This window comes from Phytophthora ramorum, assembly GCF_020800215.1.
Source record: "Phytophthora ramorum isolate Pr-102 chromosome Unknown Phyram_PR-102_s0001, whole genome shotgun sequence".
NCBI lineage: Eukaryota > Oomycota > Peronosporomycetes > Peronosporales > Peronosporaceae > Phytophthora > Phytophthora ramorum.
The window spans coordinates 2,638,769-2,664,467 of NW_027150647.1; the positions used below are offsets into that span (position 1 = coordinate 2,638,769).

Genomic DNA, 25,699 nt, shown 5'->3' on the forward strand with positions numbered 1-25,699 from the left:
AGTTAAGCTGCGTTGTCCGGCGGTGGCGATGCAAATTGTTGTTGGCTTGAAGTGTTAAATGACGGGGAGATGGGCACCGCTATCTATTGGCTGAAATAGCAGGCGATGACCAATCAAATTAATCCAAACCCGCACCTAAATGATTCGGTACGGTACTGTTATCCAATTCTCGCCGGTATTGGATGCGACACTTTGTGTTGCGTTTCGAGCGGCTCTCAACGTTGCTTAGCTTATAGCTGTCGGAACGCACGCCATGACGCCGTTCTTCCGCTCCGTGTCGCGCTCCAGGGTCGCCCACGTGCCACGCCTGCTATCCACCGTGGCTGAGCACGCGACGCCGCCTACCCGTCGACGTCTGCGCGAGCTGCCGCCGCCGCTGAACCTGGTGCGTCGAGGGTGTTTTTTATGTGGAAACTGTGTGAGGTCCTGACTTAATGGCGTGTGCTCTTTGACTCATGTGGTACAGACCGACGCTGCAGCGGCGCGTATAAAGGAGCTGCTGGCGAACAAACCGGACGCTATCGGGATCCGCCTGGGGGTTAAAACGCGTACGTGATAGCGAATTTGATGCGTCCTGGTGGTGCAGACCACGATACAAACTGACGGTCTGTTTTTGGTGCAACTGATAGGCGGGTGCAATGGCTTGTCATACACGATGAACTACGCAGACAAGAAGGAGAAGATGGAGGAGGAAGTGAGCAAGAACGGTGAGGAGGAGAAAGGTAGCTGCTGCCTGACTGGGAACTAGATACTGACAGTTCGTGCTTGGTTGTTGTCATTATTGCTAGGAATTCGTGTCTTCGTTGAGCCCAAAGCACTATTCCATGTGGTCGGCACGACCATGGACTTCCAGGTTGGACCCATTGCGTACTCGCAAGTTGAAAAATGGAGACTGAATATATTTTTGTTGTTGTGTTGGTGATGCAGATAACTCCGGTCTCATCCGAGTTCGTGTTTGAGAACCCAAACGCCAAGGGCAGCTGTGGATGTGGCGAGAGCTTCAACGTCTAGCCAGCAAGCGCTCTCATCAGCTTGCTTGCTCAACGAGAAGGAGAGGAGATACTTTTGTATACGATTGCCCTTGCGCAGACGTAACACATGTGTCCGGTGCTACAAAGCTCCAACCAATAATAATATCATCATTTCAAGCGATGTATTGGTTGTCTTAGAAGCTAACATCCTTAACGGCGTCCTTATCATATCTGCTGGTTTCAAGAGATATCCACAGTAGACTTCTTCAGGTCGTGGAGAGGTGGAGGCCGCGTTGCGTAAATGGCAAACTGATCCGGGGAGAGACGATCGATGTGGCTTGATGTTTTGTAGTCCAGCTTCTCGTGTCCTAATGAATAGTGCGTTGAGCGCAGGTCTGCACAAAAATAACAGCACATTAGTGACTGAGGAATCGACGAACATGAATTTTGCAGTTGTTACTGTACCATTCTTCACAGACGCAGCCATGATCGAAGGCTTGTGGATCTTGAACTTGTTTTCGAAGGCGCTCTTGGCTTCCGAAACATACTCCACCTCCTCGTCGTACGACATGCCTCGGGTCGGTCGTGGGCCTGTTCGAGCGCGAATCTCGTTTCGTAGCCGAATGGTCTCCGCCACAGCCTTCTTGTCCCATTGCGTAGCTAGCTGTGTCGACGAGACGTAAGGCACAACGTCATTGCCGTAGCACGAAGACGTGCGAGTGAGCATGTCCATGGCCTCTGCAGCTAGCTCGCCTCGGTACTTGAGTACTTCTCCTGTTGGGTCTGCAAGTTTGCTGGAGGTTGTGAACTCTCGCTTGCTGCCGGGCTCGCCCCACTGCACGTGGCATTCCTTGTTGATATTTTCGTCGGCCCTTCTTGATGTGCCAGGAGGTTTTTCACCGACGTGCTGATTCATGGCGGCACTGCTGCTCTGGTACTCGATTTTATCGGATCCCAGCACCACAGACACGACCTGGTGACGACCTCCAGCCATTTCTAATTGCTGCTCACGTATCTGTTTGCGCGCAAAAGGTAAGTGACAAGCTTCGATGCGTTGACGCAGCCATCTCCTTCAGAAACAAGAAATAGCAGACAGCTTCGAGATCTGTTCGGGCATCAAAGCAGTATTATTAGCCGGGCCACCGAAATAGCGATCACTATTACCACTGGAATGCAGAAAATCAAAGCCATGAGTGCGGTTGGCCTTGCAAAATGAGAGACCCATCCGCTGCTCAATTGACTTTGGCCTTGCTAAAGTCCATCTCGGGGTGCTGCGCCATGAACTTTTGCAAAATATCCTGCTTTTGCATATCGTCACTCGAGGGAAGCCCCATCGCCTTCTGACGCTGGTCGAACATCATCTTCTCGACAGTCTGGCGCGTGTCGGAGTCCAGGTCATCAAGTTTCGAGTTCTCGGGCTGCACCTTCTGAGTGTCGATCTCCGCATCACCCTGGATAATGGTTTTCCACCACTCCATCTGGTTGTCCTTCTGTAGGTAAATGCAGATGCGGTTGCCATCTTCCAGCGTCCAGAAGCTGTCGTCCACCTTCACCTTGTTGTACAGAGGTCCATCCACAAACGTCTCTCCACCACGCAGACCCACCCTAAGCTTTCCGGCCCGAATGTCCACGTCGACCTGTCGGGACTTGGTGCCAGTGGGCACAGCAAAGTTAACCTGAGCTTCCTGCAGTGTCTGGGTCCACACGTACTTGTCCGTCTTGCCTCCATTGCCAACCAGTGCTGCAGTCACACAAGAGCATCACACGGTTAGCTGACCTGGATACTATCTTACTCCAATCCACATATTGGCGTACGCGGTCCATTGTCCCCGTCCTCCTCTTCGTCCTTCTTCGCCGTCGTCTCCGACTTCTGAGGCGACGTCTGTTCGGATGAGGTCTCTTTAGCCTCCACCTCGTCGTCCGTGATCTCCTCGAAGCGCGGCGGATTCTTGTCCTCCTGCTTCTGCTTCTGCTTCTTCTCCAGTTCTGCCGCCTTGTGCGCTGCCTCCTGCTTCCTGCGCTTCTCATCCTCCTGCTGCTTCTTGCGGAACTGGTCCTTCTCGGCCAGCGCCGCCTGCTTGCGCACGCTCTTGAGGATCGTGCTCTCGACCACCTGCGGCTCGGCACCCGAGAAGAAGTCGGTCTTGCGCCGCAGGAAGGAGAACACCGTATCCAGCAGCGGCTCGATGCCGCGCTGTGACTGAGCGATAGTCAGCAGCATGCTGTCGAAGCGGTCCGTCTCGCTCATGCTTGTCTCGCGTCGCTTTGGCTCGTTTTGCTTTATGTGCCGTATCCTGAAATCCACGTAGACTTGGTGTGGCACAGAACAACGGTAAAATAGAGGCGAGCAAACATGGTGGTGAATCTACTGCAAGAGATGTGTGTATTGAATTGGCCTCGATACATTTAGCTACGGCGTCGGGCGGTCTGCGGGCCGTCCAGCGCTAGCCACACACACGTCTACTACGACTCGAATGACCCTGTTTAGCCCAGGGTAAGGCCGATGCCGAACTTGTGGGCGTCGCCGTCGAAGTTCTTGACGTCGACGTGGGCGCTCGTGGTCAGCGCCAGGAACGGGCGGATCTTCTGCACGAGCGCCAGGGACACGTGGCCGTCCGACTCGACCTTGCCTGCGTACGTGGTGAGCTTGTCAGCGTTGTAGCGGCCGCCGACGCTGAGCGTGTTCTGGCCCGACTTGAGGTCGTAGTTGAAGAGCGCTGAGTAGACCGTGTCGTGGGACAGGTGGTGGTGGAACGAGCCCGAGAGCGCGTTGAACTTCTTCTTGGTCTGCAGACTGGCCGTGAAGTCGTTGCCGCGGTAGCTCAGGGCAACGTTGTGGTCCACGACCGCCGACTTGTTGTAGTTGAAGGCGGCCTGAGCGCCCACCAGCACGTTGTCGAAGCTGTACACGGCAGCCTTGTGCACGGTGCTGGCGCCGAGGTCAAGCGATCCATTCACTGAGTAATTGGACTGCTGGAACTCCCAGCCGAAGACGCCGACGCGCTTAGCGTGGGCGTTCTTGGCGAGCGAGCCGTCCTCGACCTTGGCCGTGAGCTTGAGGCCCTTGGTGAAGACGTTGGGCAGCTCAGCCTCAGAGATCAGGCGGCCGTGCGTGGTCACCTGCAGCTTCTTGAACACGACGCCGCTGCTCTCGTGCGTGAAGGAGCCCGAGAGCTTGGCGAGGATGGCCTTGTTGCTGGCCATGTCGCCCTCGGTGGTGAACGAGACGCCGTTGGACGCCTTGGTCTTGATCTTGAGCTTGCGCGAGAAGTCGTAGTCGTCGCGCAGGACGTTCTCCGCCGTCTTAGCGATGTCCTTGTACAGCACGACCATCTTGCTTGTGTCAGGAGGAAGAGAGCTGAGGCTACCACTGGCTGATCTTTTTCGCGAATGACCAGTACAGCCGCAGGAAGGGGGGCGGTTGAATCTCGAGCCACGTCGCCGGCCGCCTTAAGTACGATTCATCGGACATAAGCGAGAGTCAAGCTGGGGATACCGGTACTGTGGCAAGTCAAATCGCCCCGGATCACAGCAAGTGCAAGCATTGCAAGTGATGCAATGCGGCCTGCTCTTGCCCTGCCTGTAGAGAGAGAGAGAGATTCTCGCGGCGTCCGCCAGTTTGCCGCTGTCTGAAGCTTGCAGAAGCGAGACTCCAATCGCACCGGCAGAAACGTCGGTGGTGCGGCCTTATTGCACGTTTAGTGGCAAGGTCTCCTCCGATGCCGGTGCGAGCTCGCGGCTTGTCAAACGACCCGCTGCATCATCCAGCAACCCAAAACACGCCACGCAGCGCATTGAAGACAGCCGCCGGCTGTTTCTGCGCTGCCCAACGACGTCATTGCTCGCGGCAGTCCACGCCGCCGGCAGTGCGGTGCCAGCACGACTTGCACTGTCATTGCTGCCGGGGGATCTGAGAGAGTGACAGTCGGCTGAACCGTCGGAATCCTCTTAGGTGCGACCCCAAAGATACGCTTTCACCTGCGAGAAGTAATATGTACATCAGTTGTCGAAGGGAGGGGGAGATTTTGTGTGGAGCCAGCCGATAGTACTTTGGCGAAGTGTGCTGTTTTGTGCGGCTCGCATTTCATTTCGGAAGAGGAGCTAGCGCGCAGAAGAAGCAAGTAGCGACGATGGTGGTGCTGTACAAGGACCTGGCAAAGACGGCGGAGAACGTCCTGCGCGACGACTACGACTTCTCGCGCAAGCTCAAGATCAAGAGCAAGGCGTCCAACGGCGTCTCGTTCACGACCGAGGGCGCGCTGAGCGCCAACAAGTCGATCCTGGCCAAGGTCTCGGGCGGATTCACGCACGGCGCCAGCGGCGTAGTCTTCAAGAAGCTGCAGATCACGACCCAGGGCCGCCTCGTCACGGAGGCTGAGTTGCCCAACGTGCTGACTGAGGGTCTTAAGCTCACGTTCAAGCTCGAGGACGGTTCCGTTGCCAAGAACACGAGCGCCAAGCAGGTGGGCGTGCTCGGCGCCGAGTACAAGCAGAAGAACCTGTCGGTGAACTCGGAGGCCGACTTCGTGTCCAACACGGTCTCGGCCGCCGCCGTGCTCTCGCAGGGCGGCTTCGCTGTCGGCGGCCAGACTGCCTTCAACGTGGACAAGTCGGCCATCGTGCAGCACAACGTGGGCGCCAGCTACACTGGCGGAGACTTCGTCACGGCGCTCGTGACCAAGAAGAACTTCGCGGCTCTGCAGGCCTCGTTCCACCACCACCTGTCCCACAACACGGTGTACGCCGCCGTGCTGGACTACGACCTCAAGTCGGCCTCCAACACGCTGGTCGTGGGTGGCCGGTACAAGGCCGACGCCGACACCACGTACTGCGGTAAGATCGACTCGGAGGGCTTCCTGTCGCTGGCCTCCATCCAGAAGGTGCGCCCTTACGTGGCGCTGACCACCAGCGTGCACGTGGACGCCAAGAACTTCGAGGGTGACTCGCACAAGTTCGGCCTGGGCCTCACGCTCGGTTAAGGTGCCTATGTGTTTACCCCGCCAGCCAACCCAGCCATTATCTAGCAGAGAGATGCTTTTAAAGCTGTCTCCGGCGCGGAGACTCGGGAGGAGAGGCGTGAGAAGAGAGACATAAGCAAAAAAGAGAGCACGTTTCTTGTGGAGTACTTTATTCGTTGCAGCTTTTCGTGAACACTTGACTCCGATCACTTCACTGAAATCATACGACATGCAACGGCGACTTGAACCACCGGGAAAGACGTGCATGCTGGACGGCCACTTGGTCGAGCTTTCCAGCGGGCCGGGTCTTATCGCGTCTTATCGCGAAAACAGACCCATCTGCGCCTGCACACCTGGTATAATAGCACATGCCAAACACAAGAAGAAGTACATGCCAGCTTCAACTTGAGCTCACCTAATGCTTGTATTTATGCGACTGTCTACGCCTTGGCGCGAGCTTCGACGTTCGAACGCCGCTGCTTGCCGACGCGCTCGAGGTAGTCCACGAAGGTGAGCTCGTCGCTGTCGCCAAAGAGCTGCTTCATGCGCATCTCGAGCTGCGACTGGCCGTAGCGCGCGAAGAGGATGGCCATGGTGTCGTCCGCGGTGATGACTCCGCAGTTCTTCTTGTCGTACGTCATGAACTGGACGACGTTGAAGAGGTTGGCCGGCTCCAGCTCCGTCCTGTCCAGCAGATTGCGGTTGAACATGGCGCGCAGCTCTTCCCAGTCCACGACGCCGTCCAGGTTCTCGTCGGCCTCCCAGATCATGTCGCTGATCTCCTTCTTCGAGCACACCTTGCCCAGCGCCTTGATGGCCTCGTACAGGTCCTCGTTCTTGATCACGCGGCTGTGGTTGCCGCTGTTCTGCAGCGCGGCTTGGTCACTGACGGCCTTGTCTAGAGTCTGGTCAACTTTGCGCAGCTCGTCTTCGATCTCCTCTCGGGTCATCTTAGCGCCTTTCTCGTTCAGCAGCGCCGACACCTCGTGGTTGTTCCGACTGGACTCCAAGCGCTGCCGACGCTCCTTGCATTCGTTTACCGTAAGAGCAAGTCGCTTCTTCTGGCGGTATGAGCCCAGGTGCTCGAACACCCGTCGTAGCTCGCGCTCCTCTTGGGCGATCATGCCCTTGGCGTCATCGTTCGCAGACATCATGTTTGCTTCTCCGAGACTCTTGACGGACCCGTGTCCAGCTCTCAAGTTTGATTCTGCGCACGACTTGCAGACGCTTGGGCGCCTGAGGACAGCAAATATAAACGGATGCCAGCGAGTTCCAGCGCTAAATTTGTTGTTCAGACTCAGCAGCAATTTGTGGCGACAAAACACGCAGTTGGGGGTGGCCATGTATTCATCTCTATTAAGCGTCATCCGCGTCTTCCACAAGCCGAGACACCATGGCGTCGACTTCGCTAGGAGACATCGTCTCGGAATTCATGATGGCGTTCGAAATAATCGTGATGTTCTTGGTGGTCTTAGCGTTCACCCACACGACGCCATTGACGCCGACAGCCACCTCGAAGGCGAGTTTCTTGCCCAACGATCGTAGCACCTGGCAGTCTTCGTGCAGCAGCGACTTGGCCAGACCGATGGACGTCTTGAACACATAGCCATCGCTCAGTTCACCATAGATCGCCAGGCCAGTCATCCAGTCCTTCTTGGTCACACTTGGGGGAGCTGAAAAGTAAAAGCGAGCACCAACGTTAGCTTGCTGTAGCACGGTAGGCAACGGAACGCCTAAAGACCGCACCTTCACAAGTAATTTCAGGCTCTACGTCTGAGTTGGTCTTGCTCACTCGAGCATATACGAGAGATCCGAGACCAAGACTAGGGCGGTTGCGCTTGGTCGCGCCATCGAACGCCAGCGAGCCCAACATAGCGCTAGCACTGAGTAAACAGAGAGAGAGAGAGAGTCAACGAGATACAAACGACAGAGAAGAGGGCAACAGTCACGTACGCAGCCCCAATGTTCACTCGATAGAACTCAGCGTTGCGGTCCGTCACGATGCCAATGACGCCGTCGTCCATGGACGCAACATACTGCACACCAAAAACCACAAGCAGCAAATAAACGCAAATAAGTCGTCTAAACAAACCGGCAAACCGGCAAACCAGCTAGCATGGCAGCTGGCACAGTATTTCACGTACGCGCTTGTGGTTGAACTCGACCCAGTAGCGGTTGGCTGGGCGATAGCGGAGGACACCGGCGTTCGTGCACACAATTCTCTCGTCCGGCAGCTGCTTTAGTCCAGCACCTAGCACACGTGCAAGTAGTTGGTCAGGATCTTCTGATACTACGCTTTCTTCTCTTATGCACTCGGTATACTATTCAGCAGAAGTAGAAGTCACGCACCGAGTTTGACGCGACGCGTGGTCTTGGTGAGCGTGGCAGTGACATCGTCGCCCGGCAGTACGACGACCGACGAAAAGAGGAAGTCCACGGAGCGCTGTGCGCCCTCCAGGAAACTGCTGGCGTCGGCGTCGGCCGCGTCCTCCTCAGCCTTGCGCTTGTTCTGCTGCGGCATCTCGGCTGCGGTTGTAATACCTGCTACTGATAGTGAAGCTGGTGAATTCATTTAAGTACGACGAAGTTTGTTGTTGCACTGGTTGGCAGGCACCGGCATGATGTTCGTTTGCATGCAACGCATAGGGCTTGTGTGCTTGATGCCCTGGAGGCCGACGTACCTAAAGAGCGACAAACGAGGAAGAATTGCTGCAGGCCACGAACACCAACCATTGTGTCGATGCCATCGTCGTTGCCATCACCTACAGTTATGTTGTTGTAGCCTCCTCTCATGGTCTCATGAATGTATCTCCCACCACTCTCATCGCAGCACTCGAACGACGTCCCTTTAACTTAGAAAAAGAAAGATGCCTATGCTGCACCTTTGCGAGTGGATTCTAGCTCCGACGAGTTCTCTCTGTCGCCTCCTTGAACGGCAACGATCTCGCCACCATCGCGGTGCTTCTGCTGCGCTATTCTTCACGCCCTCGCCTCTTCTTCTTCTCCACAGGGCAAGACTCATCTGCACGCATCTATTACGGACGACCGCGTCCCCGGCCGCGTCCCCGGCCACGGCCACGGCCACTCCCCGCTGGGGCGCCAGCCTTCACCTTCTCCCGAGGGGTGTCATCGATCAGCAGCGTGTCCAGATTCAGCGAGTCCGGCAATATATAGTAGCGGATGTTGTTGCCACGGATGCTCAGCGAGTCCAGAGTCACAGGGTTCTTGCCCTTCACCGTCATCTTGACCGCCTTCAGGTGTGTGTTCATGCTGATGTCCACCCCTACACAGAGGCGCCCAAATTACAGTCAGCCTTTCAACTGCAAAGTAACATAGGAAAGCAACCGCACCAGTGATTGTGCCATGCACGATCGTTCCGTTCTTGAGCTCGATGGTGACCGTCTCATTCGACAGCTTCATCAAAAACCTGCGCAAGAGAATGGCACACAGAGAAGCAACTGAGTCAGAGGAGGGTCATGAGAGCACACTGCACGGAAGGGTAGCGGCGCTGGCCTCCCCCGGGTCCCGCGTTGGCGGCACACACGTACCTCACGAGCTTCATGGTGGCTCCTGCTGTGCCGTTCGCCAAACACTCCAGATCTGTAAAATGGAGTGAAAGTACACCACCCTGTCAAACTATATATTCAAAAATGCTGTACGATACATAAACCTGTAACACCGCATAGTGATATTCCCTTGGATATTTTGAAATCCAGCGTTATTAGGGGGAGTCGAACATGTCAGAATATCGGCTCATCTTTGGAGCTTCCCTTCGCTTATTTCCTCCTATGTTTTCGCTTATTTCAGAGATAAGCGAGGGCTCATTTTGAAGTTCAACCTGTGGCTCCCATCGCTCCCGCTGGTTCCCTCGTTCCCGCCCTCACTTCCGAAACTTCCTGGACGAAGATCACATGGTTCTCCTTGCTGCCTCCCCAACGCCAATCCTCGACCTTCGAGAGGAGGAAGCTGAAAGCGACGAAGATGAAGACGAGCAAGCGCATATCGAGCTTGAGGAGGTCGGAGAGGAGGAAGAGGGCGGAGAGGAAGGTGAAGAAAGCGGAGGGGGGAGAGTGATGAAGAAGTCTCACCTTTCCCGCGACGACTACAAGATCATTGTTACCTGAATGGAAGTGCCGGAGAACTACAAGGCCATCCATGGAACTGGCGAGAAGACGAAGGTGGGGGAGAAGGTCAAGAAGTCCGATGGGTTTGAAGCCCTTGTAAAGCACCTTAAAAAAACACGACGACGTTGTCACTTCAAAAGCTAACAGCTTGAAACATGGAGCAACGATGGATGGCCTATTTGCGGCGCTTCAAGAAGACGCTGAAACTGAGTCAGTCGACCACTGGGGCCGGCCTTACGAAACAGGAACTCACCCGAGGCATGTCCTTCCAGGAGAAACTCGAGCGAAAGTGTCCTGAATTCGCCAGGATGAAGGATCGTTTTGCGGACAAGGCAAACATCACTCCGTCCGCCACGCTAGAGCTTGGTGTACCCCTACTGGTGGGCACAGGAAGTCTTCGCAGCAGGTCGGAAGCCAGCCAAGAATCCGATTTCAGTATTGCTGTTGCTGAAAGTCCAGCCAACGGTGATTTTTGCAGTGATTCCAGCTTTGTACCTGCTGCTCAGACTTACTTGTTGCCAGCTGCCACGTAACGCAGCAGACAAGCGCTTCGTCGCAGAACGCGTCACCGTCAGGTTCAGCCATCATGATCACACCACAAGCGACCCGTCCTGAGCGCTCGTTCTCCAGATACCATTAAAAACATTCTCCGTCTTTGCCTGGCTTCTGGGCAAGCGGAATTGTCGTTCCATCAATGAAACCTACGCAGCCACGAAAACGGAGTGAAGCCATATGCCTCGATGACCTGCGCCGCTCTTCAGGGCTTGGCCATCGAACATACTGACCTGACAGATCATTCAGGGCCGTAAGAACTCTGTTGGTGTAGCCATCCACAGTACCTTTCCCAATCCCCCACAGTCGTTCAGATCTACTTAATGATGCACCAGTGCCGTAATTGGCAAATCGATCAAGTGCCACCACTAACTGCTTCCAACCGCTGCTTGGTCGCAGTACGCATTGTTCTGGAACTGTAGCGGGGCTACACAGTCGGTTCACCTCCTACCTTAGTGCAACACGCACTAATGCATACATTCAGGTTGACCACTCCACAAGATGGTCCACATTAATAGCAAAAGCATATGACTGGTAGAAAGTAACATATTTCTACCAATGAGAGTCATTCATTAGATAGGGGTTCTGCCAGCCATCCGATGGCAGAACCTCTCATTAGAAATATCAGTTTTAGGAGGAAACCCCATTTACAATCAATACAGTTCTCATTTGGCACCAAAGCTATCGTTCGGTTCCTTTGACTTAGTTTAAGTATACTTGCGGATACAAGTATACTGAACTTAAGTAAATTACTCCTACCCTTCCTCATACACGTGCGCATACGTGTAAGCTTAAGTAGTGGGTCTAAGCAGACCCATTACAGGAACACTCGATGGTTCTCAATTTCGCCAACAACACGCTCGAAAGTCTCCCTGTCCATTCGAGTGATATCACGAAAGCGCTGATCCGGTATGTAGTACCAAAAGGCATCAGCGACGAAGATAGTGCTCTTTATCGCGCGCTCTCGACCAACTAGATAGCGAGACGACTGCACAAGCTGGAGTAATTCATTGGCTTCACTCGTATCCGAGAATAGAAGCCGATCCGCTTCTTCATCATACTCATTCAGCATCAGCATGTCATCGTCCTCCTCCTCGAGCGCGTTGACTGCCAAGATATCCTCCACCTCCAGCAGAAGACGCTGGCGATCGCTCTGCTTCGGCATTTTCTGAACTGGCGGTTTCGTAAACCTTCTGCTCGGCTGAGTGCGATGTTAGAATGAGCGAAATGTGACTCCCCCTTTGCGATTTGGCTTATGTTGTCGGCTCTTTCTCGCTCATATTTCCTCTTGGTTTTCGCTCATTTTTGTTGTTGCTCATTCAAGATATTCGATTCCCCCTATTAATAGTCATTCGACCAAAATTAACCCTATCGTTCGGCCATAAAGTTCTATATTAATAGGTCTGCCCAACACAAGCGCCTGCAAGACTCGAGCGAAATCAAGGCCACGTCGTTCGCCTCTTGTAGTGGCGGAGTGGAGCATGGAGCAGCGCATAGAGTAGTAAACCGAGGGGTTGAGGACGGCAGAGCTACAGAAGATGAACGAGCAGTACCTCGAGGCGGGCTACACACAATCACTGGGGGGGGGGGGGGCTCATGGTGGAGATAAGCCAGCAATGCACAACGCTCTGATGCTATTTACTCCAAGGGACGATCAATTATTCATCCCGTCTCTGCCGTAGACGAGCTACATGAAAATGATGAAGCTGATCAACTGCACACCACGGACTAGTTGACGGCCGGGCTAGTCTGAGCACATTACGCCACGTTCATGCCCGACTAGTCCACAGCCGTGCTAGCCTCAACGCTGATCTCCACGATGAGCTTGTTCACAGCCACGCCAACCGCGATGTCGAACCCATGTAAGTGTTGGGCCGACCTGTCTACGGACAAGTTGTACAAGAACCCCATTGCTGCAGTGGTCACCGTGAGCAGACTATGCTAGACCCCACGAGTGCTGGTCTAGTTCACGTTCACGGTGTACACGACGGTTGACGACGTGGAGAGCATGCTGTGGCCACTATCGGCTCGACGTTCAATCTCGTACGACGTACATGGGCTCATGTACCGCCATGATAAATAATAGTTGTTACGCGTGCGCTGGAGCTCGACGGCATTGAGTAGCGACAGTTCAACCATAATCATAAATACAGTATACAATTACATGTGGTCATTATTCCCTTTAGTTGTACTCATTTTCACGTGTGACTAGAATAAGTTTATCTTGCGTTTGCTCTTGACCTGCCACAGATGATGACCATCAACCATCAACACTCCACGTGTGTCTATATATCCAATCTTCGCGAGGAGCAGTGAACCCAGCATTCACCAAAATATAGACAAGCATACAAAAGCAAAGTATTCGGTCCTGATCTGACTATTCAGGAGTGACCTGGACGAGAGGTTCACCCATTCCACAACTCTCCTCGTCACTAACCAAATAACGTCAAGAGACATAATTTACTGAGGGTGCAGGAACGAACAATGGATCGCCGATTGGATAAGATTGAAGTAGGTGTGTGATATGCTTGCGTACAAATTTTGATGGGCATTGGTGAAGTTTTCTTTTGTGACAGGTTATTGCGCATCGAATGGGAGACGAATCTACGTTAGGTCATCGCTCTCAGCAGCTCTTATCTTCTATTCTAGCACGTACAAAGCGAACTTCGACTCACTGCTCCCCGTGTTTATGCCGGCGGATACCCGAGTAATATGCAACTTTTGCTGTCGTTTGACCTATAACTGTTCGTTGTCTAATGACTTATGAATACATGCGTTCGAGACAGCATTTGAATCTACCGAGTATATCGACGACTTCGTCGATATGTTGCCACTCAAGGAGATGCACGCGGTGTATAAAGGTATCTGCTCAGGAGATAAGAATCGTATGCACGACTTCCTGTGGATGATGAATTGGTTACAGAAATCCATGGAGATAAGAGAGGTAATGTCAATGTTGTTGTAGTTGACATCGTCAAACGCAGTACTTACTCAATTCGTAAGATTTTGCTAGATAACTCGGCAAATGATTCGCGATCGTCTGACATTTCTGAATGACTTCCTGATAAAAAAGGAAAGTTTCTCGATGCGCATATTGAGCGTGGGATCGAATTGGAGTCGGACCCGTCGGTTGACGAAAAAGGGTTATCTGGTCATCGATTTATAGGTTTGTTTTACGAGCTCAAGTTCAAGCATATGCAGGCCTTGTGAATCGCAATGAACGAACTGGACATCATCGCAGACCAACGAAGATTTGAACGGACTTGAAACCCTTGTCCCTGCGATAATTGCGCATACTATCGGACACCAGCCTGGCAACAGGAACAATCGTCTGATCTAACGTACGAAGCGCTTCCAGTAAAACAACTCCAAAGGCTTGTAAGCCGTTGGTTACATAGTGAAAAATATATGCTGTGACGTCACTGTTGCTTTATCCTCTTCCTTGATGTCAACTGGGTGGCTGTGTCTACATATCAAATAGTTTTAGCCGAAAACAATCTTCTGGGTCTTTACACGGCCGCAAAGATTCTTGCATATAGTAGAACAATGCTCCCTTCAGTTGGTGTTGAATGCACCACGGTATAAGCCTTGATATCCAATACATATCACCATCTTGCACAGGATCACATCAGCGCGCCAGTAGTACATATAGTTCCAATCCAGCTCAAACACCCAGGAAGGGTCAACGACCTAAGGACGCAGGCCATGAAATTCATAGATGCAGCATGACGGCTTCTCTGAAGAAACCACGAGATACTATTTCGCGGAAACCTTGCTGGCAACGACACCCGTGTCGGATATCTTGACTTTGTGTAATGGGTCTGCTTAGACCCACTACTGAAGCTTACACGTATGCGCACGTGTATGAGGAAGGGTAGGAGTAATTTACTTAAGTTCAGTATACTTGTATCTGCAAGTATACTCAAACTAAGTCAAAGGAACCGAACGATAGCTTTGGAGCCAAATGAGAACTGTATTGATTGTAAATGGGGTTTCCTCCTAAAACTGATATTTCTAATGAGAGGTTCTGCCATCGGATGGCTGGCAGAACCCCTATCTAATGAATGACTCTCATTGGTAGAAATATGTTACTTTCTACCAGTCATATGCTTTTTTTGCTATGAATGTGGACCACCCTGTGGAGTGGTCAACCTGAATGTATGCATTAGTGCGTGTTGCACTAAGGTAGGAGGTGAACCGACTGTGTAGCCCCGCTACACAAAGAAACGATTTGACAAGCTGTTGCTGCTCGGACTCAACGATTTGAATTAGGATTCTCACGAATCGTTCTGACAAAACGTATTCGCGAAAGTATCCCAAACGAGCGGCAGGAGTACATCAACCGGCTATTACCATTTTACAGAGGCCCGGATCAACTCGTTATCGCCAATGAAACGTCCAAAGACTGAAGGGAAAGTTTACATTTGCTTGTTAACGTTAAAACCGGCACTAAATTGATCGTGATATCGTTAATTTATGGATCATCGTTTCGGAAATATGCATGGTCGGCACGAAGAACTCCTGCAATTGTGCCCATATCATTTTCTAGACGCAAGCGGGTATCAGTGATTGCCGCTTTCGACGTTCAAGGATTATTTGCTTGGGGTACAACCAAGGACACTTTTACCAAAATGAATTTTCACGAAACATTCAAATCGAGGATCGTACCACATCTTAACCCGTGGGCTCTACCGAGATCGATTGTTGTTTTAGACAACGCCGAAATTCACATGTACAAGGAGTTTCAAGAGCTTTTTCACGGTAATGGCGCGCTATTGTTGTTTTTTTGCCACCATACTCACCGGGTTTAAATCCGATTGAAGTCTGATTTTCGGTGTTGAAGCGAAGAATCCAGCGTCACGCCACATGGTTTGTCGTGAAAATCCGCTGACTGTTTATGATGGCGCGATGCACTATTGTACTAGGCGAAAAGAAGAAGTGGGAGTAAATTTATACGGACGCAGTGGAAACGAAAGAAACAATTTTGGCATTAAATAAGTGATTGTCAATGAAGGTCATATATTGGGGCTTATCTAACTTCCTAGTCATCACACATTGTCTTGTGGAATGTCAATGTGGTCAGCGTCTTCCACGTCTTCGGCTGGAGTTGGTGTCTCAAAATTCACCGGATCACGAAATGGAGGTAGCAGGATGTACGATGATAATCCAAGTACCTATCGCAGATCTCCAACATGGACATTTGCTTGGAGAATGAAATCTTGGACCATCGCCTTGGTCAAACTGAAGTTTGAGTCAACATTTGCTTGATCGGACTGCTTATTGGTTTGCATCTCTTGGGAAAGTTGGTCGATGTTTTGAAGTTGGCGAAAAGTTGCGTTATCGGGACTTGCAACGGCACATCAACGAGAAGCTGCGCTTGCATTGCCTGAGTCGCGTTGAGCGTCATGCCCCCAGCATCTCGTCCTTGGCTTCGCAACGTTACGGTCATTAGCGTAGTTTTTAGTCTGCGAGCTACGTATAATACTTAGGGCAACTATAGAGGCAATGCGTGTAACACGTATGTGCCGAGGCAGAATGCCACAACAGGCAGAAGAGGTGGTCTTGGCAGCAGGCGAGGTTCCACTTGCGCCGCAGGTGTCAAGTTCTCAAGTGTGTGGAACCCCTTGCCAAGTCACCGCGCGCCAGCAGTTGATGTCTTAGTAGCGCAGCATACTAACATCAATACAGTCTATACTAGCACTACAGTCTATAATAGAACTAAGTCCTACATGTCCGTCGTCGCGCTTGCGGGAAACACATCATGCGTGCTCTCCGCCGTCAATTGTCCTCTGCATACAGCTACCCAAATATGCACACGCAGTCGAGCTCTCAAGAGCCGGGAAGCCGCGTGTGACGTCAAGTTGCAAAGGATAGCATTCGCGATGGGCGACTTGGCAGTGTCTGATCACTGCAAGTGGACTGCGTATCTGGACACTGGTAGGTGTGTATCTCACATTGCCGTCATTTAGAGTTGCAAAGCTGGTCCACTTCTAATATTGCGCTCAGCCAATAGTGCTGCACTGCGAGGAGCTTGTTCTTGGGTCCGATTCTCTGTTGCCCTCCGAATCGGGTTTGTGAGTGGATCTGGTGCCCTCGGAACACACACAAAGAGCATCATAATAAAGTCAGACTGACCGTGCAGGCGAAGACAAGCGAGACCTCAGGCCTTGGAAATTCGACTATCGTAATTTCCTCATCCAGCTCTAGAAAATATCGTTGGGGGTCATTCTTTGAAGGCTAGTGGAAAACGCCGGAATTATCTTGTCGCTTGTCCGGGAGCTTTTGATAAAATTCTGGCGAGACTTGAGCCTTGAGCACTATAAAACCGCGCCTGACCTTAAAGGGAATCTCGATCGGGTCGGTCTTTTTTCGGCATGAAGTAGGAGGTTCGCCGTTCTTGATTATTAGGCGGCAAGTAAGAATTGCTGGGAGTGGTACCGACCTGGCAACTCAAAATAAGAGGTCTTGTTGCACGTCTGGAGAATTGCCTCAACATATGCGGAAGAGCTGCCTAAACTTCAGGATACCATGTCAGCACGGGGGAGATCGTAGCCAAATGTTTAATGATGTCGCTAAAATCTGTTTATTATCTCATGGAATGGTTTTCTTTTTGTCAAACTTTCTTGATTTTTGTGGCTCAAAGTTATGCAATAACGTGAAGGTTCTAGCCAATCGAGAGCGTTTGTGCCCAGCGAATGATCCCATCTGTCATCCGCCAATAGCCGATCGGACAGAACCTCCAGGTGGGTTATACTCCCAGAAATGCTCTCCCGACTGTTCAACATGAGACTCACCCCTCGAGAGGGGTGGATCACGTCGACCCAAACACTCGGAAACGACAGAGGATTTACACACGACACTTACCTCAAGCATCGAGCCCCCCTACAGACATGGAGATTGAACCCGCGCCGCCTGCTAGCTGTCTGGCTAAGTAGGCGTGTGCAAACCAGTACACCAGTCTGCATACTTACATTTTAATTTGGTTTTGGTCACATTTCTACACCACATGAACATTATTATCTGTCACATTAGTGTTGAGGCAATTTTTAGTAGCTACTATATAACATTTGTTAATCTGGACTTATTTTTAACCACATGCGTTGCTTACATGCAACATTTTACCAGCACGACTTCCCGTAGAGCCAGCAGAGCAATAACATAACTCCCCAAACAGCGCGAACTGCAAGAAGGCTTCCTACAGCACCGCCAAAGTGGAGTGATGACACGCGGACGCAAGCGAGTGTGACCGATAGCCAAATCAGTACAAGCGCGAAGTGGATCCGTACGACAAGAAGATCGAAGTAATGGAGTTTCATTATGCCAGCTACGTTGACTACATTTTACGGCCGTCTCATTCCGCAGAAGCAAGAAAATAAACGCAAGCGAATTTATGAGTGGATTAGCCAGGGCGGCTGTATACAATCAATTTGTGCCACCGGTAGTACGGCCTCTCAACGCGTTGCCGGCAATGTTGGCACTGATACAACGATTTCTGCGGCAGGTGAACAGTTTTTGGTGGAATGGATTTATTCCTTACGGGAGGAGGGCGTACCTGTGAACAGGTTCGTGTTGCGCCAAGGATATCGATTTTCTCCCTGACCGTGCGGTGCCGGCGGCGACGCGCTTGCTCTCGTGATGTCTCCATGCTTACCAATAAGTTGAGTTTGTTCTACCAACCAGCCGGATATTCAGCGCAGCGCCGTCTCTCAGAGAAAAGCACTGCGACGTGTGCGCGCCATCTCTCAGAGAAAACCACTGCAGCGTCTACGCTTAAAGGCACAGGTTGTGTTGGAATTCTGAAGGTTCATTATGGTGAAGCACGATTTATCAGTTGCTGCCGCCGCAACCGTCCCCTACCGACAGCTCGTAGATTCGACCCAGCAGCAATTCGCAGCGCTGAAGCGACACAGAGAAGAGCACCACAGAAGCCAGCGCGAAAGGTGCACGAAGCGTGCGCGCTCGCCTCGGTCGTCGACGGGGGCACGAAACGGTAAATTGTGTTGGATATGAATGAAAGCAAAACACATTTTTTTAACGTCATGTTGCTCTTTGTGCTGTGTAAAGTTCCCCACGTACCTTCACCATGGCTATCGTACGAGCAAGTGCAAGCAATTAATGCCGCCTGTGAATTTAAGCCACTCACAGCGGCGACAAGTCAACGGATTGAGGCGGAGGTTGTGCGTGAGTTCGGCGATCAGTTTATCGACCGACGAGCATGCATTGTGACGGATGTGTGGGTTTATCGTCGCGATGCGTGCAGAATTACAGTCGAAGAGCTACCACTCACTGCAATGCGCCGAGTTCTCGGACCTAATCCATGGACCACGCCCCCAATCCGAGACTACTACAATTGCGGCACGATAGACAACAGACTGGCAGGGATGCTTTTGTCTCCACGCGGAATCGATCAAAGTGAAGATTGCATCCGAGTGTGATCGCGTAAAGTACTCAAGCATTTGAGAGAGATGAATGCAAATGTACTCGCTCAGGAATACGAAGAAACAGAGTTAGTACCGCCACGGTTCGCGATCGCGGATTGTTTCGTTGCAGGGACATTCAGCGAAATTGATGGGTCCACACTGATCGAACGACAAGCTGTCGGTCTGGTGCGAACACGCGGACTCGTGACGGTTGTGTACGGAGGACCCGGTAACGTTTTGCAGAGCCACTTGTTGTCGTGGGATAACCGCAACGCAACAATTGCGAGTCGCGTGCCAAGTGTCCCCACCCGGAATGACTTTCGTGTGGTGCTAGCTGGCCCGATGACAACTGCTCAAGAACTAGTCGTCGCGAAGCAGCACGAATGCGATGGTGCACGTGTGCATGCTTTGGAGGTGTTATTGCGCAGCATGAATCCACTATACAGGGACGTCAACGAAAACCCGGAGTTTCATGGCGTTGGCGAGTCTCACGAAGTATACTGCACGCGGCTCAACGACAGTAACGGCACAAATCGACTCGTTGAACGTGCGCGTGCGAGACAGCAAACCGTAGCAGCACCATCAGATAGTATATCGACGAAACGAGTATACTCCCAACAGAGACCGTAGTCGTCGAGACGGCGGTTGATAACGACGAGGAGGCGTGCCTTTCACGCGCAGTTGACATGATCATGGGCAGACCAACGTATATTGCGCGCCGATCGACATCGATTCTCCAGCACAATGATCCTTACTATTTGGAGCGCGTATACCCGCATCTCTTGACTTTTGGTATTGGCGGATTTTCCAGCTCGCGAAGTCATCGATATAGCAAGCGTGATGTGGTACTGCACTACTTGAACGTCTCATCCAACCGCTTTGCGGAGGACCCCCTCTTCAAAATCCAAATGTACGACTACTTGGCAACAGAGCGCGTGAAGAAGGGTGTATTCGTGCGCGTTCGACACGACCCAAACACCGCGACGCGTGCCATGCACGTTTCTGCAGAGGAGTTGCGGGGTGCAATGGAAGCGCGCGTTGTAATGCGGCGTGCTGCTCGAACAGAAAAACCAGTGACGTCCTGCGAAGGTCGCAACTGTGCAAACAGCGTGCTCAAAGCCATCAATGCGTCGACGGCGAAGATGTGGGGCTCGAATGAAGAGCGCGATAGCTTTCAGCGCAAGGTGAATGCCATGACGTTCATGTATGGCAAGCCATCGGTTTTCTGGACGTTAACACCGTATTCGGAAGGGTCCATTGCGGTAGCATTCTGGTCCGGGTACGATTTGCCATACAAGCGTCCGACGGATCTCGCGGCATGCACAGTCGTTAATTTGCCAAGCACCGCCAGTATGAAGCGCCTCACAATGCAGAACACAATGCTGCAGGCGCGGTACTTTGAAATGTGCTGCAAGATCCTCATTGAGATCATGTTCGGCTGGGACTCGACCGTAAGCAAACCGAAACTTGAGCCTGGAATCTTCGGATTTGTCGAAGCATTTTTCTACGCACTTGAACAGCAAGGACGCCTTCGCGTGCACATCCATGGGGTGATGTGGGTTGCCGGCCTGCCGAAAACCAAGACTGACTGGGAAAAACTACTCGCCGACTCTACGATGCGTGCACGCTTCGAGTCGTACTGCGCATCGATTTTGTGCAAGCAGCAGTTAACTGACGCAAACGTAGCTGCACTGGTCATCGAGCGCAAATGGAACGAGCTCGACGCAGAGCATAAAGCAGTCAGTACAGAGAACACGGCTTGCACGCTCCGATTGCGATTTGGTGGGCTCTCGGCGCACGAGCCGACCGCCAGCGCGCAGCTCAGCCGACTTCTGCAACACGACCAGGTGCATGCGTACGAGCACACATCTTCTTGTGTGAAAGGCACGTCTGGTACGGCGTATAGGTACCACTTTTTCCGCGATCTTGAAAACAAGACGCAACTCACTGATGACGGCAAAATGAAGTACCGACGCAGTGTTGGGAACCAATGGCTCAACCCGTATATACCGATCTGGCGACGTCTGTTGCATTTTAACATGGATGCTCGAATTCTCTGGTCCGGCAATAGCCTGCAAGCAATTCAATACGCATGCAGTATGCATCAAAGCGCCAGAGCACGCTGGACAACATTAATGTGATGGAACTCGCTATGCGACGTCGCGAGGAGCGCGAGGCCACCACACTACCAACGAACCGAACCGAGATACAGCAAGGCATCGGTCGTCTCATGGCACTAGCATACTCGGCATCGTCGACGATCGAAATCGGAGGGCCTCTAGCGACAGCCATACTTCTCAAAGGTGGGGCCGGGACATCCAGTTGCAAGTTTGAGCGTCTCGTACTTGTTGAAGGTCTGAAAACGATGGCTGACAAGGACATCGAGTCATCCGTCGTTCGACGGGACAATGATTTTGTGATCGAATCGTCAATCTGACACTACATCGCACGTCCGCGATGTCTCGAGCAGTGCTGCTGGTATGATTTCTGCGCGTGGTTCAAGCCAAGTAAATCAAAGGCCACGATTTCGGGGGAGGCATGCACGTTTGCATCGAACGATCCGCATTTGGTCGCAGTACATTCACGCTTGCATGGACTCACTCGAGTGGAGTATCCTAGCGTGCCGGAAATTATCGGGCCGCGTTTACCAGATGCTCGCCTTCTCGAAAACGCTGAACGCAGCGACCAGGCAGAGCTGTACTGCCGTGCAGCAGCACTCCTGTATTGTCCGTTCCGACGTCCACAGGACTTTCTCGACAATAACGGGTCAGCGCGTGCGCACTTCTTGAGGTGGAACCCAAATGCACACCCAAAGCTCGAACGTTCCCTTGAATTTCATCAGCAATACTACGTCGCTCTCGATGAGGCTAGCGAGTTTCGGGCACAGCCGACGACAGATAGTGAAGACAGTACGTGCGATGATCCCGACGTACTAGATAGTCACTTTGAGCGTGCCAGTGGCGCTGCAGCTGCACGAAGCGAAAATCTGTTGGCAGTTGGATCAGACGTCTACACTGCCGTCACCAACCCGATCAACATAACGGACGAAGAAGCAGCTTTATTGCAGAACGCTGCCGAAGAGAGCGCCGTGAAAAGACTGCTGAGTAACAAAGTTGAGCTCACTGATCTGCCAGCCGATCAGATTTCTGACGTATTCGTGCGCTCAGTACCAGTCAGAATGAGCGAGTTGGAGACCTTCGAACAACAACTAGCAGCCAAGCATCCGCCGGAACGCAGCTCGACCAACAACAACGACTTCGTCCAGACGACCGAAATTACCGTGGAGTTACTCAACGCTGCCGTCGCTGACTTGACGATCGCCGAAACTAACTCCTTGTCAATCGACAACCTAACGCCGTTTGCTTCGGTGCAGAGCGTGTCCAGCGCGTTTAACCTCAACAAAGAGCAACACCTCGCATTTTTGCACGTTGCGGTGCCGCTCCTGTACAGAATCGCCGACATCAAGATGCTGCCGCAGTCGACTTTCTGTGGTGATCCATTAATAATAACGGGAGCAGGAGGCACCGGGAAAACGCGTATTGTTGATGCATTGCGATGCCTCGCATGCAATTGGGGACGGCCGAAATGTATCATGGCAACGGCGTCAAGCGGAATTGCAGCTGCAAACCTGAAGGGGCATACCATTCACAGCGCCGTTAACCTCGGTATCAACCAAAAGTGCCTACCACGTCACATCCAAAATCCGGGTGATAAGTTGCGCACCAAATGGGATCCCGTATTGTGCGTGGTTGCCGACGAGATGTCAATGACAGACGTCGGCTTTTTTGGCCTTTGGGAAGAAGCGCTACAGAAAGTCAAAGACTGCCGCCAGCCGTTCGGCGGGCTGCTTGGAGTATTCATGTTTGACTTCTTCCAGTTACTCACAGTACGTGGAATCCCGGCCTTCAGAGTAGCAGACTCACAAAAGCCATACAGCGAAATCCAGGCACGGGGGTCATTGCTGTACAGATCGGTCAACAAAGTCGTCTACCTAACGCAAAACATGCGCTTCGCGAGTGACCCGGAATGAGGTGAATGGCTCGCACAAGCGAGGGAAGGTAACTGGGTGCCGGAGCTGCGCGAATTTCTCGGGAAGGCCGAACCCTACCAGCTGACGATCTGCATGGCCAGTTTATCCAGGTCGTCTCGACCGACAACGCGTACCGCAAACGAATCAATGACGCCGCAATCCAGATTGCCTGCCGTGCATTAGCCCCGGAACGCAAAGTGTATGCTGTGCCGGCACAACTACCAGCGACACTAACGCCTGCGAAAATTGCACAGATCGCCGACTTAGCAGACAGTCAAACCGGCAACATTCCAGTCTTTCTAAAAGCTTACATTGGTAACTGCACTTCTCGTCTACAAGAAAATGCAACACTGATTAACTTGGATACGATGCAAACAACAGGCATGCCAGTGCGCGTAAAGTCAAATCAATGCATACCCAAGGGCGTCGCGAACGGAGCTGGCACCAGCCTCTACCACATTGACTGGCATGCGGGAACCACATTCGACCAAAAGCCAGACGGCGTGTGGGTCGCGTCGGAGCCTCCAACTAACTTGTACGTCGACATCCACAGCAACCCAACACCCACGCAGTTCCTCAGCAACCCAACGCAATGGCCAACATCCGTGATGCCAATTGTCCAGTCCAAAGTCTCATTCAAGCTGCAAAAAGACACTATCTCCGTTAAGGGCTTCCCAGTTGTACCAGCCTTTGGTGTCACAGTGCATGGGGTGCAAGGCGACACGCGAAACCAAATCGTGGTCACAGATTTGCGGCCCCCGCACTGCCGCACGGTGGATCGTCATGCCTTGTATGTGTCGCTATCGCGCGTCCGAACCCGCGCCGGTCTGTGCTGGCTGGGCCGTAAACCAGACGAGTCCGACTTCAATTTTTTCTGCCCAAAAGCTGACGTGCTCGAGGAAGATCGACGTCTTCACGAGCTTGCAACACAAACAATAACTCGAACCAACCAATTCATGTAGCCGTGACATAGCATTCCAAAACCCAAATTCACGTGCTATCCCAAACGACTAAACACGATAAATCCATCACACGCGAGAGATCACCCCAACCGCCTAGCACAGATGCACGCTTCACATCGGCAATGGAACCACACGTGTTTGCTGTACCGCACGGTCAACTCAGCCTCGGCGGGCACGCACTCGATCGTGATAACAGCTATCTTGCGCACAGGACCGTTCATCATCACCTCAAACCGGCAATTTGGGATGCAAGAGTGATTGATAAATCGGCACAGACTGCCGTACCAAGTCGCGTCAACGATCACTCGCTTCCCTTTCACATCCACCTCAGCAAACTCGAAGCCATATCCGCGAAGCCGCATGCTACGTGTAAATGCTTTTCCACTGCGTAGTACTCCGCAGTACTCACCAATGCAAATCTCTGGTGGCAGTGGAAGCGTCGTAACGAGTCCAAGCCCCGTCGAAGTGTCACCAAGCTTCACGCACGTGAGCTCTTCGCACCGATTACCGCAAAGCTCGCCCACTCCACAATTGCCTTCATCGCAACAGATACTCGCATCAGCATTGACGCACACACCACGAAGGCACGTGCCCGTGCACACACAGCGTCCACTATTCCCAAGCTCGTCTCGAAATGTAATCCTCGCTGGGTTCAAGCAACGGCTCAATCGCACAATGCCGTCTGGCCATCTCGACGCCTCATGATCGTCTGCTCCAGTCTCATTGGCTTGCACCTCAAATCCAAGCGTGCTAGTTTCACGGCCGTGGAACTCTACTACGTCCGTCGTCAGCCAGTCAGTTATACAAAGTTGACGGTGCCGCACCATATCCAGAACTGATAACACGGCACTTCTCACCACGAAACGAGAGCGCCACTACTCGCGACAATTTTCATGCTGATCTCATCAGGTCCGCACAAGCTAACAAACGGCGAGACCTTCCGCTTGACTGTATGGGAGCACATTGACCTCGCACTATTCGTCCCCGGTACGTCACTACACTTGTCACGCAAAACACTAACACTGACCGCTGATCATAACAGGCACTGTCTACAAAATCCGACACATTTTCAACTTCAGCATGTATGAAAACACGCCGCAAGCGTGTGTGGCACGTGTATGCGCAGAAGACAGACTTGAGTGCTCGTCAACGAATCTATCCGACACCGAGCAAGCACGCAACGCGAGATCAATTGATGCGCGCCAAGACATCCACACTAACCGCAACGACAAGACACCTACTTCAACCAACAGCGCACCTGCTACCGACACCGCGGCGCACACGAACTCCAGTGCCAATTCCAGCAACCTTAAGCGGAACCTCCCGTCTACGCCTCCACCACCACCACCACCAAAGCGGCAACACACGAACAAGCAAGCAACGTCGGAGACGCAAATAGCGTCATCAACGACTGAGTAACGCAATTCCTCACCGCGACAATCCTTCTGCATCCACAACCCATTTTATAGTTTTCCACTCAAAAATAACACCCTTCTCTTTGTCTGTCCATACGTGTACAGCTCCTATCCATCAGAAAGTTACCACACAAATATCCACACGTACGTGGTCGTTGTACCAGCCATGGCCAACCATTTTCGGGGTCAGCCACTCCTCCAGCTTGTCCAGCATGTTGTCACAAAGCTCCTTCTCGCCGAGCTTGTCTGCGATGAGAACCAAAGGGG

The 25,699-nt window shown here is 52.3% G+C and overlaps 11 protein-coding genes across 11 annotated transcripts; 4 read left to right on the plus strand and 7 right to left on the minus strand.

Annotated features, from left to right (window-relative positions):
• Positions 1-253: 253 nt before the first annotated feature.
• On the plus strand, positions 254-1,011 carry KRP23_505 (Iron-sulfur cluster assembly 1-like protein, mitochondrial; the record flags this gene model as incomplete). Its single annotated transcript, XM_067889843.1, has 5 exons — positions 254-385; positions 467-548; positions 630-707; positions 789-853; positions 928-1,011. The coding sequence occupies 5 exons, from the start codon at positions 254-256 to the stop codon at positions 1,009-1,011; spliced, it is 441 nt and encodes a 146-aa protein (XP_067751067.1).
• A 200-nt stretch (positions 1,012-1,211) lies between these two features.
• On the minus strand, positions 1,212-1,965 carry KRP23_506 (uncharacterized protein; the record flags this gene model as incomplete). The annotated part of the gene is made up of 2 exons (XM_067889854.1): positions 1,212-1,366; positions 1,437-1,965. 2 exons carry the CDS (start codon positions 1,963-1,965, stop codon positions 1,212-1,214), a joined length of 684 nt encoding a protein of 227 aa, XP_067751068.1.
• Positions 1,966-2,203: 238 nt separating this feature from the next.
• Positions 2,204-3,219, minus strand: KRP23_507 (Nuclear migration protein nudC; the record flags this gene model as incomplete). Its single annotated transcript, XM_067889865.1, has 2 exons — positions 2,204-2,712; positions 2,787-3,219. The coding sequence occupies 2 exons, from the start codon at positions 3,217-3,219 to the stop codon at positions 2,204-2,206; spliced, it is 942 nt and encodes a 313-aa protein (XP_067751069.1).
• A 236-nt stretch (positions 3,220-3,455) lies between these two features.
• On the minus strand, positions 3,456-4,304 carry KRP23_508 (Voltage-dependent anion-selective channel protein 3; the record flags this gene model as incomplete). Its single annotated transcript, XM_067889876.1, has 1 exon — positions 3,456-4,304. The coding sequence occupies one exon, from the start codon at positions 4,302-4,304 to the stop codon at positions 3,456-3,458; it is 849 nt and encodes a 282-aa protein (XP_067751070.1).
• Positions 4,305-5,101: 797 nt separating this feature from the next.
• KRP23_509 (Voltage-dependent anion-selective channel protein 2) lies at positions 5,102-5,950 on the plus strand (the record flags this gene model as incomplete). The annotated part of the gene is made up of 1 exon (XM_067889886.1): positions 5,102-5,950. One exon carries the CDS (start codon positions 5,102-5,104, stop codon positions 5,948-5,950), a length of 849 nt encoding a protein of 282 aa, XP_067751071.1.
• Positions 5,951-6,369: 419 nt separating this feature from the next.
• On the minus strand, positions 6,370-7,083 carry KRP23_510 (uncharacterized protein; the record flags this gene model as incomplete). Its single annotated transcript, XM_067889898.1, has 1 exon — positions 6,370-7,083. The coding sequence occupies one exon, from the start codon at positions 7,081-7,083 to the stop codon at positions 6,370-6,372; it is 714 nt and encodes a 237-aa protein (XP_067751072.1).
• Positions 7,084-7,285: 202 nt separating this feature from the next.
• KRP23_511 (putative exosome complex component rrp40) lies at positions 7,286-8,450 on the minus strand (the record flags this gene model as incomplete). The annotated part of the gene is made up of 5 exons (XM_067889910.1): positions 7,286-7,602; positions 7,676-7,812; positions 7,883-7,965; positions 8,074-8,180; positions 8,279-8,450. 5 exons carry the CDS (start codon positions 8,448-8,450, stop codon positions 7,286-7,288), a joined length of 816 nt encoding a protein of 271 aa, XP_067751073.1.
• A 514-nt stretch (positions 8,451-8,964) lies between these two features.
• KRP23_512 (Small nuclear ribonucleoprotein SmD1b) lies at positions 8,965-9,491 on the minus strand (the record flags this gene model as incomplete). The annotated part of the gene is made up of 3 exons (XM_067889921.1): positions 8,965-9,212; positions 9,280-9,356; positions 9,478-9,491. The coding sequence occupies 3 exons, from the start codon at positions 9,489-9,491 to the stop codon at positions 8,965-8,967; spliced, it is 339 nt and encodes a 112-aa protein (XP_067751074.1).
• A 349-nt stretch (positions 9,492-9,840) lies between these two features.
• KRP23_513 (uncharacterized protein) lies at positions 9,841-10,053 on the plus strand (the record flags this gene model as incomplete). The annotated part of the gene is made up of 1 exon (XM_067889932.1): positions 9,841-10,053. One exon carries the CDS (start codon positions 9,841-9,843, stop codon positions 10,051-10,053), a length of 213 nt encoding a protein of 70 aa, XP_067751075.1.
• Positions 10,054-11,422: 1,369 nt separating this feature from the next.
• KRP23_514 (uncharacterized protein) lies at positions 11,423-11,770 on the minus strand (the record flags this gene model as incomplete). The annotated part of the gene is made up of 1 exon (XM_067889943.1): positions 11,423-11,770. One exon carries the CDS (start codon positions 11,768-11,770, stop codon positions 11,423-11,425), a length of 348 nt encoding a protein of 115 aa, XP_067751076.1.
• Positions 11,771-19,933: 8,163 nt separating this feature from the next.
• KRP23_515 (ATP-dependent DNA helicase PIF1) lies at positions 19,934-23,055 on the plus strand (the record flags this gene model as incomplete). Its single annotated transcript, XM_067889954.1, has 2 exons — positions 19,934-20,872; positions 21,868-23,055. 2 exons carry the CDS (start codon positions 19,934-19,936, stop codon positions 23,053-23,055), a joined length of 2,127 nt encoding a protein of 708 aa, XP_067751077.1.
• Between the last annotated feature and the right edge of the window lie 2,644 nt (positions 23,056-25,699).